The 16035-nt window shown below is 43.0% G+C and overlaps 1 protein-coding gene across 1 annotated transcript in view; it reads left to right on the top strand.

The window, feature by feature from the left end:
* The window catches only part of TSC22D2 (TSC22 domain family member 2), a gene marked incomplete at its 3' end in the record, with an annotated part of 22248 nt that extends 6213 nt beyond the window's left edge, over positions 1-16035 (top strand). Inside the window, 2 exon segments of the mRNA XM_014312310.1 lie at positions 15026-15077; positions 15832-16035. Of these exon segments, the coding sequence (XP_014167785.1) occupies positions 15026-15077; positions 15832-16035 (256 nt within the window).

The raw sequence follows: 16035 nt of genomic DNA, 5'->3' as shown, positions 1-16035 counted from the left end.
GTGAGTGTGTGTGGAAGCAGGTGGGAATGAAGCCTGGACAGACACGTTCCAGAGCCTGGAGAGCCTTTGGTTTGATGGACAGTTCAAAAACTGAGCTGGGACTTCTGGAATGGCCTCTGCAGCTCATGGCAGCAAACGATGGTTAATGCAAAGGAACTCCAGTTTGTTGTGTTCACTGCTTGCTATACTTTCTATAACAAACATTACCAAAGGTAACTGCAGCACTGCATGGGTTTCTGCACAGTAGAAAGCCTGTCTGCTGTGCAGTCACTTTTAGAGTGGTGCAAGATAGCTAAACAAAACTGTGGTTACTTGTTTGACAGTACTGTTTCCCAGTTTAAACATTCAAATGCCTTTGTTAAGGTGGAGTCAATATATTCTTAAAATTAATGAGGTTCAAGTGTTTCAGATGAGAGAGTTATTAAAAGGAGGGAGTGGGGAAAGTAGTTAAAATAAATTCACAGTGGTACTCTTCAGGGTGTTTCAGAGACTGGTTGTAGTGACCAGCCCTGACAGGAGAGGTTCCCTGTACCTCAGACTCACAAGTGTTCTGCTCAGCTGCTGGGGGTTAGTTTTTTCCTCATCTCCTACAAAAGATGTTCCATAGCTGATTTCTGAGCACTGTCTGTATGACAGAAATAACAGCATATATTTTATGGAAGCTATTTAAACTTCTTGTTAAAAGCTGAATATTGAAGTATTTGGGTGTTTTGAAAAGGCAGGACTACCAAACTGCTCTCAGACACCAGAAGGGCTGAAAGTTCTCCAAGGCTGCATTTTTATGGGAGCTGCTGATAATTTTTATGACTTCAGGTGACACTATAGTAAAAAGGAGTTGCTCCCTGTTACTCTACTGGATATTTGAGTTATCAGCCTGTTGCGTGTTGAGGCTGTATATTAATTTTCCTGTTAAAAGCTGACAATTAGCAATTTCTCTTGCTCAGGAGAAGTGCAAACCTTGTTTGTTCTTCATGTGTCAGCAACGATTCCTTAAACTTTTGTGACACTCCTCCTGCTAAAGTAAATCTGGATGGTTCTGTTCAGTAAATCTAGATTGTCAGGCACACGTGTCTGCTTTTATTCCTATATTTGACAAAGTATAAAGATAGAAGTATTTATAGTAACTGCTAAAGCCACTGTCTTCTGAGAAGATTCTCCAGACATAAGAGGTCACTTGAAGTGCAGAGTAAGGTTGTACTTTCATTCCTCTTGAAAATTACTCCATCTTTAAACTTCACACTTCATAAATATGAATGTGTATTAAGTGCCAGGAAGTCTTTGCCTTATGGGATAGTCTATTTTCACTCAGGCAGGGCAGGTGAATTACTTGGCCACATGAAGGACAGCTATACGCTTCTCTTAATTTTCTTTGCCAATCAAGACAAAATGAGTCCAAGAGTGTGTATATCTGGTCTCCCTTTGAAGCTATAAAGGATGTGTTTGAATTGTGGCAGCCTCCTTGAGTGCTTTTGTCAGTGTAGAGAGAAGGTAGAAACATGAATTAGTGCCCTGGAGAGGTGTCAGCTGTCAGTCGCACTGACAGCTGGTGGGTTTGTCTGGTACGCATGAAAGGTTGCAAGCTGGCGTGGGGATCTGGGCACAGCCCTGCAGGTGCGGCCTCAGCAGTGCTGAGGGGAGGGAGGGATCCCCTCCCTCCGCCTGCTGGACTTTGCCCTGTGCAGCCCAGGATGGCATTCGCCCCCTCTGCAGGGAGGGCAGAGTCCTGGCCCGTTTGTCTGGGAGGGGATGAGTGTGGCACGTGTGTGAGCTTGCAGGGGAGGAGTGTAGATTGGATAGGAGATGAGATACTGCTTTCAGTGAAGTACCTGAAGCTTTTGCATCCATCTCAAGCAGATGTAATATCCAATAGAGGATAAGGTGGTCAAAAATGAGGGTTAAATATCCCTGCTTGCTTCTCCATCAAGTTACTTTGGCTATTTTTGTAGGGGTGGATGAGAGCTCCTGGGAATGTCTCCTATGTAGAGCACTCTTTGGTGGGTGCAAGGCCTGTAAATACCTTGACTAACCCTACAAATGCATTTTTAAAAATATTTTTTCTGTAAACCAAGTGGTGAACACTCACTGACAGCACAGACTGGCCTGAAACTTGAGTGGTAGAGACTTTGTAGATGTTGTGGGACGGCAGACAGATTTATAATATACTGTGGAAAAACAAAATGCCATACATGGCCTACAATCTAACATCTTTTTTTTAAAGCCAAATATATAATTTGAAACGTTTGCTCATACATGCATTCCTGACCATTATCACATGAGTAGGACAGGTGGGATTCATCTGAGTCTGCTTGAAGCTGTTTTATCCACTAATTTTTTCCCCCCCACAGATACTGAAATATTTTGTTGTCAAAAAAACAGGAGCCATTTGTATTTATAGATGACTGAAAGAGCTGAAAGTGTCACTGCAACTTAGTGGGGGGAAAAAAATCTCATTTTAGTGCAGTTTTATTTGAGAATGAGTATTCAAGCCCTGTTCCACTATGCAGGGACACTTTCATCAGAAATCACAGGCACCTTTCCCTTTATCACTTTGTTTGAGAAAATCAGGTTTTGTGGGCATCACAGGCAGCAGGAGCCTGATCATCTTCAATAACAGCTTCATACATACGAATACATGCCTTTTGTTTACCAGCCATGTTGTATAAAAGTCAGTAATTTTGAGGGGTTTTGCAGATTTTTGGCTCTAAAATGCAATACTAGCAAATGTGGATTTTTTTTTTATTTCAGAAGTGCTGAATTTATTATTTTGCTCCCTCCTTTATACCAGCATATCAGGGTCTGCTGGGTAGTAGCACTCAGAGCTTGCTCTCTTGAATGGATGGGATAATTTGCAGGAGAGTATGATGGCATAGTGATATTCTTTGGCAGGTATCAGTAGATGCTGAAGGGCTCCACTCCATGTGAAGTGGAGTTCAAAGTGTTTGTTGCAACCATGGGTGTTATTATCAATAAGACTTTGGTTTTTGTTTTTTGGGGTTTTTTTAACTTTTCTCAGTTCATTCAAACATGGATAATATTGGTGAGTTTTTCTATGGCTTTTCTTGAAAGCCACTTGACAGAGGCAAGAATCCCTGACGAGATCAGGCAGACTTTCTGCATTGCTGTTATCAGCTTGTAATCTATAAGTTTCTCTCTGAAAATGTGATCTGCTGTAGATTTTTTTTGCCTGGAAGCCAAGCTGTGCATCATGTGAACTACTTTGTTCTGTATCCTCCCTCCAAGAACTGAAGGTTGATTATATCCAGTGAGAAGACAAATCATTAGTACAAAAAAATCTTACACTTGTTACATATTTTGATTTAAGAACAGAAGCTCTCAGTCCTCACACAGTTTGTAAGATGAAGTAATTAAAGTTCAGCCTGACTGACGGACTTCACAGAAGAGCCGTGCTTCATTAGCAGGTGCTGTGTTAATTACCTTGTCTGTGGCAGTGCTGTCTGGGACAGGAGGAGCAGGAGAGCGTTGGGTGCCTGGCTGGGACAGGGCTGCACCCAGCCTGGCTTTGGGAAGTGGGAAGGCGTCATGCTGAGGATGGAAAGGGTCATCACTGGATCTGGAAATCATAAAGCTGTTATGATTACAGTTGTGTGCAGCACTCCTGAGCCTTGGGGACCAATCTGTGGGACCCAAGAGAACTGGACTCCAGGGTTTTGAGCTGCAGCTGTTGAAATCAGGAATAACAAGATACTTAGTAGAAGATTGTTGTATTCTTTCTCTGATTAGTATTAAATAGTCATACTGGAGTTCACTATTTGAACTCTTCAGCAAAGCTCCTTCAAAATTAGTGTATGGTTATGACCCAGTATAGGTAATAATGAAACTTTTTTTTTGCTATTTATTATAATCACATAATTACATAAAGTAAGTAATAACCTTGGTAGGATTTGGAAAATATTCCTGGTATTGTTTTTAAATACTCAAGTCCACCCAGAGCAGGGGAAGCTTGATGCCAGTGTTTCAACAGAGCAGGGAAGTGATCAGTGAGATGCCTCTGCCAGACTTCATACTCTGTATTTGAGGCAGTTGTCTGTATTTCCTTCTCCTTAGAGACTTCTGGTCACTGCAGGAAATTATTTGCCAAAATCTTCTTTTGAGAGCAAGGTGAAGAACTGTGGGCTACTGCTTTTGGTTTATCTGGTGAAGATCAGTTCCCTGCAGTGTGCTTTCGCTGTGCTGTTACAATATGTTTGTTTTGTAGTAGCGTGTGAAACCCCTTTAAATCCATTGTGGTGTTTGAGAGCCACTGTCCCAAAAACTGTCATGTGGGTTGGTCATTGAGTCAGCCTTTCCTCTTATCTGTAGCTACAATGCACCTAAAACTGAGTGTTAAACCTCTGAATTCTTGCTGGTCTTCTAGGGTGTGTATAGCAAGTATAATGGCTTTAAGGAGCTGCATGAACAGAATATGCAATTAAACACATTGCTTCAGAGCTTGAGATGTTATTTTCTTTAATTTTGCACTGACTCCCCCATATTTAGTCCCTGTTAGTTTTCTCCTGGAAAGCTTTGTGCTCCAGTTACTGTTCTGTAGATTGAGTCTTATGAAAGAAGGCTAATTCAGAGTTACAGCTGCTTTAAATAGAAGGTGCTAAAAATAAAGTGAAACATATTTTAAAAGGAGAAGGATAGAGAAGGAATTCTGTTACTAGTGTAAACATAATCTCAAAATGCCGTAAACTGTGCTGCAAGTTTCTTGATAAACTGTGATCAGGTGATCATCAAATCCCTCATCCAGATCTCAGATGAACCCTGCCAAGTCTGTAATTTTGAGAGCAGCTGTAATCAGTGTCCATTGCAGGTCATAGTCAGTACCCCAGTAAATAGCCTTTTGTTACCAACAAAAATGTCGCGTAAGGTGGCATTAAAAGTGCAGCTAATTTTATGACATGGTCACATCTCCTGTGGCTTTCTATATGAGACCTGTTAATTGTTCTCAGAGGGAATTATGGCTGAAGTGAGCTTCTGTAAAGGTCACCCATGTGTGCTTGCTTCTGTCTGGGTTGTGAATATGTGCTTCTGTTCTTCTTTGGTTTACCTTAGAGGTACTCAGCGTGGATTGTCTGACCTGTTGTTCTCATGTTCTTCAAAGACAGGTGGTTGGGCCTTTTGAATGTTTTGTGTCATTCCTATTCTCAGACCTAAAGAAAATAACTTAGGTTGTGAGAGAACTGTCTGAATTGATATTGATTTTTTATTGGGAAAAAAGTGCTATTTTACATGTATTCTTCTTGTTGTTGCCCTCAGTTTCTGAGGTTGGTCAATAGTTTGAAGACTGGGACTTGTTCATGAACAATGATGTTACTATTTCTTTCAAAGGAAGTAGCTGGTAAAAAGGCATCTGTGGTCAGGCTGATACCCAGTCCAAAGCCAGTATCATTACTTGAACCAAAAGGCATTTATCTGTGTACTTGATGATTTGCCAGCTTTCGCAGGCATGGTTTCTAGCTAACAGAGCCTTCAAGGATGAAGTTTGTATTTGGCATATTGTCCAGATGAATTGCAGTGGGAGGATACACTTCCAAGAGTGACATGAGACTTGGGATGAGGTCTAGACTTCCCTTTTAAAGGGACAGCTTGATGTCCTGGGCATTCAGAGAACTGAGTAAGTTCTCCTTCTTTAAATTTGGATCAAATTTTCTGTTGCGTGAAAACTGTTCTTAGAAACAAGAGTGTGGGAGTGAGTTGTGAATATTGGCATTCATGAGCTTTTAAAGGACATAAATGCAGTATGTGTTGTAGGACTTGTTTAGAAAGACATAGAGGCATTTTTGGCCACTTGAGATACACTTCAAATGTTTAAGCGTACTAAGCTGGAAATGAAATTCAGCCCGTGTACCCTTGGGGATACCTGGTCTCTCTCACCAGAGATGGAAGAAGGGAAGTTCTGGAGTACCTTCTGTGGAAGGTGCTTGCTATTTCTCTGGGTCAGCATCTGGGACATTTCTTTCCTGTGTGGCTCTCAGTTCCTCTGTATCAATCTGCAAGGACTGGGACCGAGTCCTGACCTCAGACCTGGTGTTCTGCCAGGGAAGAGACACAGGCAGTCTGCTTTTCTGGTCCAGGCTGTCCCTGCATTCACTTAGGGCAGTGTCAGGAGGACTTGTGGGGCTCCAACTGTGGCGGCAGCAGCAGCAGCAGACTAGGTTTTAGTGCTCCTGTAAGCTGTTTTCTCAGTTGTTTCTGCAAACAGAAAGGCATTTTAGTCGTCCTCTAACCTTTCATTGTTTCTTTTGGTTAAACTAGATGACTCAGCAGTCTGAAACTCAGTCATATTAGTTCAGATCTGCATGTGAGGCATCATTCATGATGCCTCTGTGGATTTACTTTTCCTGTTTAGGTACACACACCCCCATTAATTATTTTTAAAATATATAGCTGTGGAGTAGAAAAGATTCTCTTACTTGTCTGAAGTAATGCAAAAGCAATTTCAACAGTAAGGGTTACAAATGAGAATCTAATAAGGAAATTTTTTTCCATATCTTTTCAGATGCTTGCTTAAAAACAGTAAAGAAATACAGAGCATAGAGTGTATCAGTACAAAAATAGACTATATGGAATACATGCTGTGTGGTTATAAACCACTTTTTATACCTAACAGTAGCAACATGGCTTTATATGCTACAAGTAAATATATCTTGGAAGTTAAATGACTTTCTATTTACAGCCTCATTCCGAGGAAGGGACTGTACATGCTCCCGACAGCTGCGTTAGAGAGAAGAGCCTGGGCCTGGAGTGCTCTCCTGATCTGCAGATGCCAATTGTTTTCCACATGTGAAGTCCTATTACACAAATGTCCTTTAGCTATTGTGTTGCTCTTCCTGTAATTATTTGTTGTGTGCAGTGCTTCTTAGGAAAATGTGGATATTACCAACATAGGAGGATGGTGTTTATCAGTTTCAATCAAACAACTTCTGTAGCAGGTTTTAAGCTGAATTCCAGACTTGTGTGAATTTTCTTTTTTTGAAGGGTACAGTGCTGAAGGTGGGAGAAGGAGTGACAGACACTTTAAACTCAGACACTTCCATTCATTCCATTCATTGCTGATACACAAATACCACTATCCTTCAAAGATTTTTGGTATACACCTGCCATGAGAATCTAATTACTTCTGATAGGGTTTTGTTATGGTGCTGCCTGTGTGATGTTTTTGTTTTATTTTATGTGATTTTTATTATGCAGTAATTGTATTTCAGTTGAAATAATTAAGTAACTTGAAGACCGTTGTTTTTAGAAATATTCTTGCCATAAACTTAGAAAAGGGATTGATACCTGTGCTTCCAATGTGATATAAACATCTTGTTTTAAAACAGATTCTAAAAGGAATTTGAACTTATGCTTGCATTTCTGAAGATCTTTTGGCAAGGCTGTTGTATTTGTCTCTAGGGCTGGCGTAGCTCTGCCCATGTGAGGATGAGCAGTTGAAGGAGGGAGTTTGTAAGCTTCAGTATAACGCTGCTGCAGGCACTGGCAGCAGAGAAGCGTGTGCTTCATCCAGTATCCAGTTCACAGCAAATGTTCAGATGAGACTTCGGAGAAGTAGAATTTTCTAATTCCAGTGTCAGTGTAGTTGCCATGGTGGGGCTGAGGCAGGAGGGTCAGGCTGCCTCAGGGCTCTGGCACTGGAACGGGGCCACAGCGTGGGGTTTTCAGCAAGGGGGGGACTCTGCTCTGGGCTTGTGGCTGTGAGAGTGCTCTGGGGAGTGCAGGGCAGGGGCTCCATCACCCCTTGCCCTCTTGCACCTCGGGAAGGGCAAGGTGGCTGACAGGTTCTTACAAAGGTAGTTGATGTTCCATTTCGCATTTCTAGCTGGATCTGTTTCTCAGTGGTAACTTGATCTGTGGTAGTTTGAATGTGGTGTATTGAGCTCTGACTTCCAGGTCCCCTTGAAGGAATCGTCTGTTTTGAGTACAAAGCAGGGGGTTAAGTAGGAATGAAACACTGGGTACTGTGTGCAGAGGTAGTCTGGGATGTACCAAAGATGGGAAAGGTGTCTCTTGGGTTTAGGTATGTTTGGCATTAGGGTGGTGGTCAGCTAAACTATATACAGTGTTGCCAGCAGGACAGGAGATGTCTTATTGTTGGCCTTACAGACTCATCTTTGTAAAGGAGCGGCTTGCTATAGCCTGAAAATCCATCGGGCTGGAGAATTACTATTTTGCTTTGGATCCTTGTGTCCTTAATGCAAACCCATAGAAACAGTAGGGCCTTTCAAATATTAGTTTAACCTGTCTGGACAGCTAATTCACTTTGTAATGCAGGTTGAATTAAGAGAGTTGGTATTTTTATTACGTACCCATTTTCAATATGTCTGTCTGATTCTTGGATCTCATAGGAATCCGTCAACTGCATTCTACCAAGCGTTCCATTTCAACAAGTTACACGAGTCAAAGACCACCTGGGATAGGTATGGATGCTTGAGTATGGAATGCATACATGCTGAGGTATGCATGAACTGCTTTGCTCTGTGCAAGTTTCTCATTGTTGTTGTTTGCACACAACTGCTGCCTGTGTTCACAACTCCATATTGGGCTTCTGCAGTTTGAAGAGGTGAAAGTGGTCATGGAAGTGAAGTGTTTGTTCTGAAACATGGAACCAAACTCTAAGATATGACATGATTTTTGTTCCTTCTTCCTTCCATTATGCATGTATCATACATGATGTGTAAGCTCAGAGTTTAATGCTAGTCAGCTCCTAGGCGACCTTTGCCTAAATATTCAGTTTCCTTTTCCAAAAGAGGAAACTTTTTGGCATTGACTCCTGTATCAGAAAACACATTGTGAAAATATTACGTTTAAACACAGTATTGGCAAAGTTAAGATATATATATATATCTTTAAACCAGGAAAAAAAGCTTTCTGGCTTTCATTCTGCTCAAGTAAAGCTGGATGGGGAACATAGGTGAACTGTGACAAAGACAAAGTAAATCTCCAAGGTTAGCATTGAACTCATGGTGAGAAACTGCAGTGAAGTGCAACAAAGTCTTATCTGGCATGGATAGGACTTGAGAGTGGTGCATTACTAATTCATCAGTAGCTGCAAACTGTTTCTCTCCTGTGCTTTAATGATTTTGAGGGATTTTTTTTGTCAGCATTAAGTCGAAGTCCTAGTGATGATGTGATTTAATGCCTTGTGCTGCTCTGGCTTGTCAAATCTTCTGCTTAACAAGCTGTGTAGAATGTAAATTTTGTTTGGCTGTTGAAGTATTGATAACCATTTCGTCACTGTCCTGGCTGTATTTGACTTGAAAGGCTTCTCAACTTGCACAGCTCAACTGAATCCTTTAAAGTTTGCTTGGCAACAGTTTGTATACTGCACAATGATGAAGGTTATAAGTAATGCTAAGTGTTCTGCTTTTTTTAAAAAAATTATTTTGTATTGCTGGGGTGCTGCCATTAAGCTCAGTTTCAAAGCACATCTTCCTTTTTCAGCAGTAAGTTGGACGAATTTATGTTTTTGCTTCAAGCTCTGGATGATGCCACTTCCCTGTATTTATGGAACAGAGTTGGTATTTAGGTTTCAAGGACTTTATTTCACTGGAATGAACTTCAGGGCTTAGAATACACATTTGGTTTGTAGACCAAAAGGTCACTTTGTGGTCTAGCCTTCAGCTGTTTCTCTATTTTCATGCCTCAAAATAAGTCTTAAGATGAAGAAGCTAATTCAAAAAACCCTGAAATCAAATAATGAATTATTAAGATGGAGGCTTCACAAGTCTGATGTTTATGTACAATGCCTGAAGCAAATGCTGGAAATGTGGGATGTAAAACATTAAGTTCAGATAGAAGAATGTAAATGGTTACCTTTAAAATAACCTTGCATCTTTGCCAGTGAACTCTTTGTGGTAGAAACAAGTGTTTGTGAGAACATAGAATGCAATTCATCAGGATTGATACATGTTTTGAAGTTAAAATCCGTTCAAATTCCAAAGTCTTTGACAGGATTTTGCAGGTTTTGCATTTATACCCCAGGTTTTGGATTTTAAGGTCACATTAGGCAGCTTTCCTTCACTGGATGACTGAAACTGAGAAGCTGTCAGCTATAAACTTGCAGTAAAAGCTGGTGGAGGGAACGCCAGGGCCATCAGTGAGCAGTGCAGCTGGTGGTGGGACCCTTGCAGGATAGAGCTGGGCAGGACACAGCAGGGGCTCTAACGAGAACATGGTGTGGGGCTTCTTTTTGGCATCTCTGGTTTGGATAAGAAAAAACAAGAAACTTGTGTGACTTATCCCTTTGTTTGCCCATCACAAAATGTGGGGGTTGACACACTGCGGAGCACCAGGACCATGAGGCTGCTGGCAGTGAGCTCTTAATTACATTTTGCAGTTCTTTCAGAAGTACTTTGTGAACCTGAGGAGCTTGACTTAGGAGACTTCAGGGTAAACAGAAAATCCTTTCTGTGTAATTCTAGTATTTTTTCTAACAAATATGGATTATTCCCCTATGAGTAGCTGTCTCTGGGGACCTGCTGAAATCAGCATAGGTAGACACATGATACTGCAATAGAGAGCAAGAGATTGCTGAATTGCTCCAGTGAATAGAAGCTATTTTGTTTTTCACCAACACGCTGTGGCAGGAAGAGTGCTGGTGGCGCTCAGTAAGTGTTAGGGAGATGCTGTTGTTACTGACGCATTAGCAGGGATGTTTTCATGCACAGTGCTCACATAGGTGTTGCTGGAGGCACAAGTCTCATGTGTTGGTTTTTTCAGCTGATGTGATTTAAGAAGGGGAATAGTGGCTTCTTGGCATGTTCACATGAGTCTGGGTGGTTGCTCTTATGGACCTGGGTTGTCTTTGCACAGTAAAGGTGCACAGCTTTAGGTGAGTCTGCCTAAAGCACAGACATTATTGGGAATCTTGAATTTAAAGTAGTAGGATTTGTGTTTCCATTTCATTTATGTGTGGAGCATTAAGCCTTCACAATATAAATTAAAGTGTGTGTGGGAACTCCTGAGGCGGTGAGTTCGCTGCCTCAGGTTGTCACACATTCTCACATGGCTTTGACAAAGAACAATAATGGAAGTCTGCAATACTCACACAGATCCTTTCCAGGCTGGATAGGTGATTGGATTGCTTGGGATGCTATCATTATAAAATCTCTTTATGGGATGGAGGCTAATTAAATAGACCTTAACTCTTTCAAGAATAGAAAAGATTTCTCTGGGTAGACTGAATAGCTCAACCAGTGCTGACAGTAGCTCATAAATGAGTAAACAATGAGGGGAAGGAATAAATGACCACAGGGCTGGAGCTCCAGCCTGCCCAGTGTCGCAGCACTGCCCTGGGCACTTGCCAGCCCAGGCACATGGTAGGAGTGGCTGTTATCAAGTGTTCCAGGCACAGCAGTGAGGTGATAAGAGCAGTGTGGCAGCAGTGAGAGCAAAGAGTGGCCACTAGCAAGCAATGGGCTCTAAGAGACTCAGGCAAGCAAGCCCATGGCAAGCACAGGAGCTCCCAGGCAATAGCTGCACAGAAGGAACAGCAATCCATTCAGTCTAGAACATCCCAGTCAAACCTGTCCTTACCTCAAACCCTTCCAAGCCCGTGCTGGGTGCCAAAAAGGGCTGTTTTGGTTTAATCCTGCTGGCACTAAGCCCCATGCAGCCACTCGCTCAGCTCCCCCTGCTCCCTGAATGGGAAAAGTGAGAGAACTTGTCAGTTGAGATAAAGACAATTTAATAGGTAAAGCAAAAGCTGCTGAGATTTTTTTAAACCATCAAAATGAGGATTTCTCTGACAAAATGGGGTTTTGTCTACCTGGTGTTTAAGGTAGGAAAACACTGGGATTACTGTCCATCTCTGGGAATGGCAGACTGTGCTTGGGGCACCTTTGATTGCTGACTGTAAATCTGTCAGTTATTGCTGACTGTAAATCTTGCCATGTACCTTGTGGGCTTTAGTGTGAACTTGATGTACCAATATAGCATCTTTTTGGGTAGAGCCTCCATGGACATGACCTTAACTGGGAGGCCCAAGTCAAAATGAAGTGTGCCATGTTCAGTGTATCTGTTTGATACTTCGTGGGCTGCAGAAGCTTAGTATGGGATGGGGGTTTTGCTGTTAAAAACAAGTATTGCATGCCTAATGCTCCCCTTCATCTGCCCTGTGGTACTTGATGTGGATTTTTTTGCAGTTTTGACAATAGTTGTCAGACTTCTGTAGCTCTTGGAGCAATCAGCAATTGGTCTTTTTTTACAAGAGCTAAATGATGTCTTTCCTCTTCTGATTCCAGGATTTGCAAGTTGAGGCATTGGCTCTACAGTGGATGGTGCACTCACAGAATGTGTCAGACTCTATCTCCATTCAGTCATCCAAAAAGACTTGTTTAAGGGATATTTTGGGTTTCTTCCTGGCCTTTTCATAAGGACCGGATTGTATTTATAAATGTCATTCTGCAGCCATGGGATAAAAATATTTTTATGCAAACTGGAATTTGATGTCAAGAGTTTAGGATTTGAGAAAAATATACAAAATTTTAAGATTTGGCAGCGTGTTAGGAGTTTCCCATGAGAGCAGTTGTCACTGGAGGGCTCTGCTCATGAATGTCCCATAGGAGCTGCTTGGTGTTGGGAGCACTGTCAGATGAATAAAGAACAAAATCATGTGGGATTGTACTACCATAACATCTAATTCTCATCTGCTTTGAGAAAGATACATGAAGTATAGTCAGCTGGTTTTATTCTGATGACAAACTGGGGCACCCTGTGTCAGTGTGGAGCTTCTCCTGGGTGGGTGAGTAGGGGTCTGCATGGTGCCAGCCTCTGCCTGCTGAAGTTGGGACTTAGGTTGTGTACAGGGAGCAGGACTGGAAGCCAGACTCAGCATCTCAGTCCTGGCACAGCTGCTCTGGGGATGAGGGCAGCAAGAACATTATGAAGTAGTGTATAAAGCTGCTTAGAGCTTTCAGCACTGTTGGCGTCATGTCAAGTGTGGGGTGTGTGTGGTAAAGCAGTGGTTCCCCTGGCTCTTTCCAGTCACACTGCAGTGAGAGACAGCTCCTACACCCACCCAACAGGCAGAGGGGAGCTCAGAGCACAAGTACACACAGGAAAGGTGCCTCTGCAGTATGCCACGCAGGTACAGCTCTTTGGGAGGCTGAGGGAAGGCTGCCTGTCTTTCTCATGGGACTGCTTGAATGCCTTTACTTAGAGTCATGTAGTGGGGTTTGTTGTTTGAAATAATCACACTACAAAGTAGCTGAAACGGATAGAAGAACAAAGTTCCAATCTCAAATTTGACAAGATGGGTCTTGACAAAAGTTGTACGATTATGGTGCAGAGATGGGGAAGTAGATCCCACTGCCAAGTGTGCAGTTTGCTTTAATTGTCCTCCTCTTGTTGTTACCTCTTCAGTGCTGCCTCATCTGATCTGTAGAGTGGTGTCAATGAGGGACTGTGAGAGGACATGGAGTCTTGGGAATTTTGTGGTTCATGAGCACAGATACTTCTGACAGTGTCAGATGAGTCTGATATATGTTAACTCAGCATGGAAAGGCATACTTCCCTTGGCATGAGTTATAAATAGCTTTTATTCTGAGGAGGTTTACCATAGATAGGGTTTGGAAGAGGCTTAGAAGACAATAAGAGATTGGAACAATTTTCTTCTGAAGTGGGTATTCAGTGCTTTTGGTTTGGGTTTCAAGATTGGTTCAGTAGAAATAGAGGCTGTTACTCCACCAGTCTGCAAACCTGATGCCCTCCGCTTGTAAAAGCCCAGTTCTAGTGCTGATGGGTCTTTGGGAGGCCCTAAAATTAACTTCTCTGACCAGGATCACTTTTCAGGAGCTGAGCCGTGTTTCACATCTGTGACTAGTACTGCTGAGCACATTGCCATAGTCTTTGTAAAAAGGCTTGAGTGATTTTTTTTCTTAACACTTGGTTTTGGTGAGTTGCACACTTCCTGAGAGGCGAGTTGCTGCGCCCTGCTGATAGCCATGTCCGTGGCTGGGAGTGTTATCAGCAGCTCTCACTGCTGGGGCTGTCACAGCCCAGGAGCTACTGTCTGTGTCAGGCTGGGGCTGGGGGGGGAATGGGACCCTGAGACCCGGGGTGGGAGGCTGATGTGGAAGGTGGGGAGGTGGCTGCTGTGTGCCCTGGGGAGAGCCGCAGCTCCTCTCTGAACGGAGAAGCCAGAGTCTGGGGGGGAACAGGGCACCCCTGGCCTGCCGAAATCCTGGCTCCCGAGCTGCCAGTGAGGGACTGGCTTGTGTGCCTCTGGCGTGACTTGGAAACAGACCCGGGCTATTAAGGGCTGGATTTCTGTCACACAGGATGCAGAGATCCCGGTTTGGGATCCTGTTGGCACAGGAATTATCATCTTCACAGTGTACTGAGGTGTGCTGGTAGCTGTCCTGTGCCAGTGTGTCTGTGGAACAAACCTGGCCCTAGCTGTGACCCACGGCCGTGTTTGTCAGCTGTCAGACAGGATCCAGGCAGAATTCACTGGGAGCCAGGAAGTGGCTGCAGGCTCTGCTCCTGTCTCGCCCTCCTGGCAGTTGCTGCCACAGGCTGCAGGGGCAGTGCTGCACCAGGAGCTCCTTACCTGGAAGGTGGACTCAAGTGAGTCCAGAGAACAGGTATTAAAACAGGATGTTTTCTTCGTTGCTTTATCAAAACAGTTTGGAAGAAATAATGCAAGTGGTAAGAATCTGATGAATATCCCATAAATTTTTGTTTCCCTCAGTGAAGAAAGCTGGTAAATGAGGCCAGGAATCAAAGCAGTTGATTTAGTGTTTATTCTAATGCATTTTTATGGTTATGGGTGTCATAAGCCCAGTATGACAAGATATAAACAGAAGGAGCAGTGTTTCTTGTGAGTCACAACTGTACCGGGCAACTGGGTGGGGTGGGAGGTGGGAGGGACATGGGACGCCCCCCTGTGAGTGTATACTGGATTCTTGACTCTAAGCTTCAGCCTTCCAGTGACAGCATGATCCAGGAGTCCTGCGGGTGCACAGTTTTACCTGAGTGATACAATAACACTCACAAAGTTTTCTCATTGTATTTACAGTGCCTCTGGTGCAAGTGTTGTTGCCATTGACAACAAAATAGAACAGGCAATGGTAAGTAAAATATAAGTTATTTCTAATAGGATTAATGTGGTTCATCACTGAACATAAGTTTCCTGCTTTATTGTGTTTCTGTGAGGCTGTGATATCCCTCCAGGTGGGTCAGACTGAGAGCATCAATAAAGGATTTTCTGTATCATCTATGAATGACCACAAACCATTATTGCTTTTACTGTTGGCCTAGAAATGTTTTTCAGTTAATTTTCTTACAAATTGCTGTGAACAAGGTGATTGAACTTGAAGGAGTGCTGAAAATAGAGTGCATATTTCAGTCGGTTACTCTAGCCAAGTTCATTACTAGTTTTTCTGAAGGAGCAGGTATGCCATCCTTAACACACTGCTCAGCTTCAGTTAGAGCTGTTGGATTTTTGCTTGTGATGGTGTAAAAGCCTTCTTGTTGATTTGGTTGTCACACGCCTCAGTGGCTGGGCCTGTGTACCACAGACCCATGCCCCCAGGTCACAGCATCAGAGCAGGTGCTTTCCTTCTGAGGAGCTGGGGTGTCACTCTTCTCCTTGGCTTCCACAGAACTGAAGTGACTGGAGTGCTGGAGACAAAGCTTTTCATATCAGGCCCACTTCACATAAGGGCTGGGTTGTTTGTGCTCAAAGGCTGATTTATTCTTAAATTTTTGGTGATGAGTGCTTTTTTTCCCCAGGCTTACTGCAGTGAAAGCAGTAAGTTCTGGGGCTGGGGTGAAGGAAACTTGTTCTTTCCCGTGGTGTAACTGTCCACTTGTTCTTTGCAGGATCTAGTGAAAAGCCATTTGATGTATGCAGTGAGAGAAGAAGTGGAAGTTCTGAAGGAACAAATAAAAGAATTAGTTGAAAGAAACTCTTTACTTGAACGAGAAAATGCACTGTTAAAATCCCTTTCCAACAACGATCAGTTATCCCAGCTCTCAAGCCAACAGGCCGCCCCCAGCAGCACCTCGCAGGCGCAGCCGCCGCCC

Source organism: Geospiza fortis, unplaced genomic scaffold, assembly GCF_000277835.1.
Source record: "Geospiza fortis unplaced genomic scaffold, GeoFor_1.0 scaffold172, whole genome shotgun sequence".
NCBI classification, from domain to species: Eukaryota; Metazoa; Chordata; class Aves; order Passeriformes; family Thraupidae; genus Geospiza; species Geospiza fortis.
This window is presented reverse-complemented; position numbering and strand designations above follow the sequence as displayed.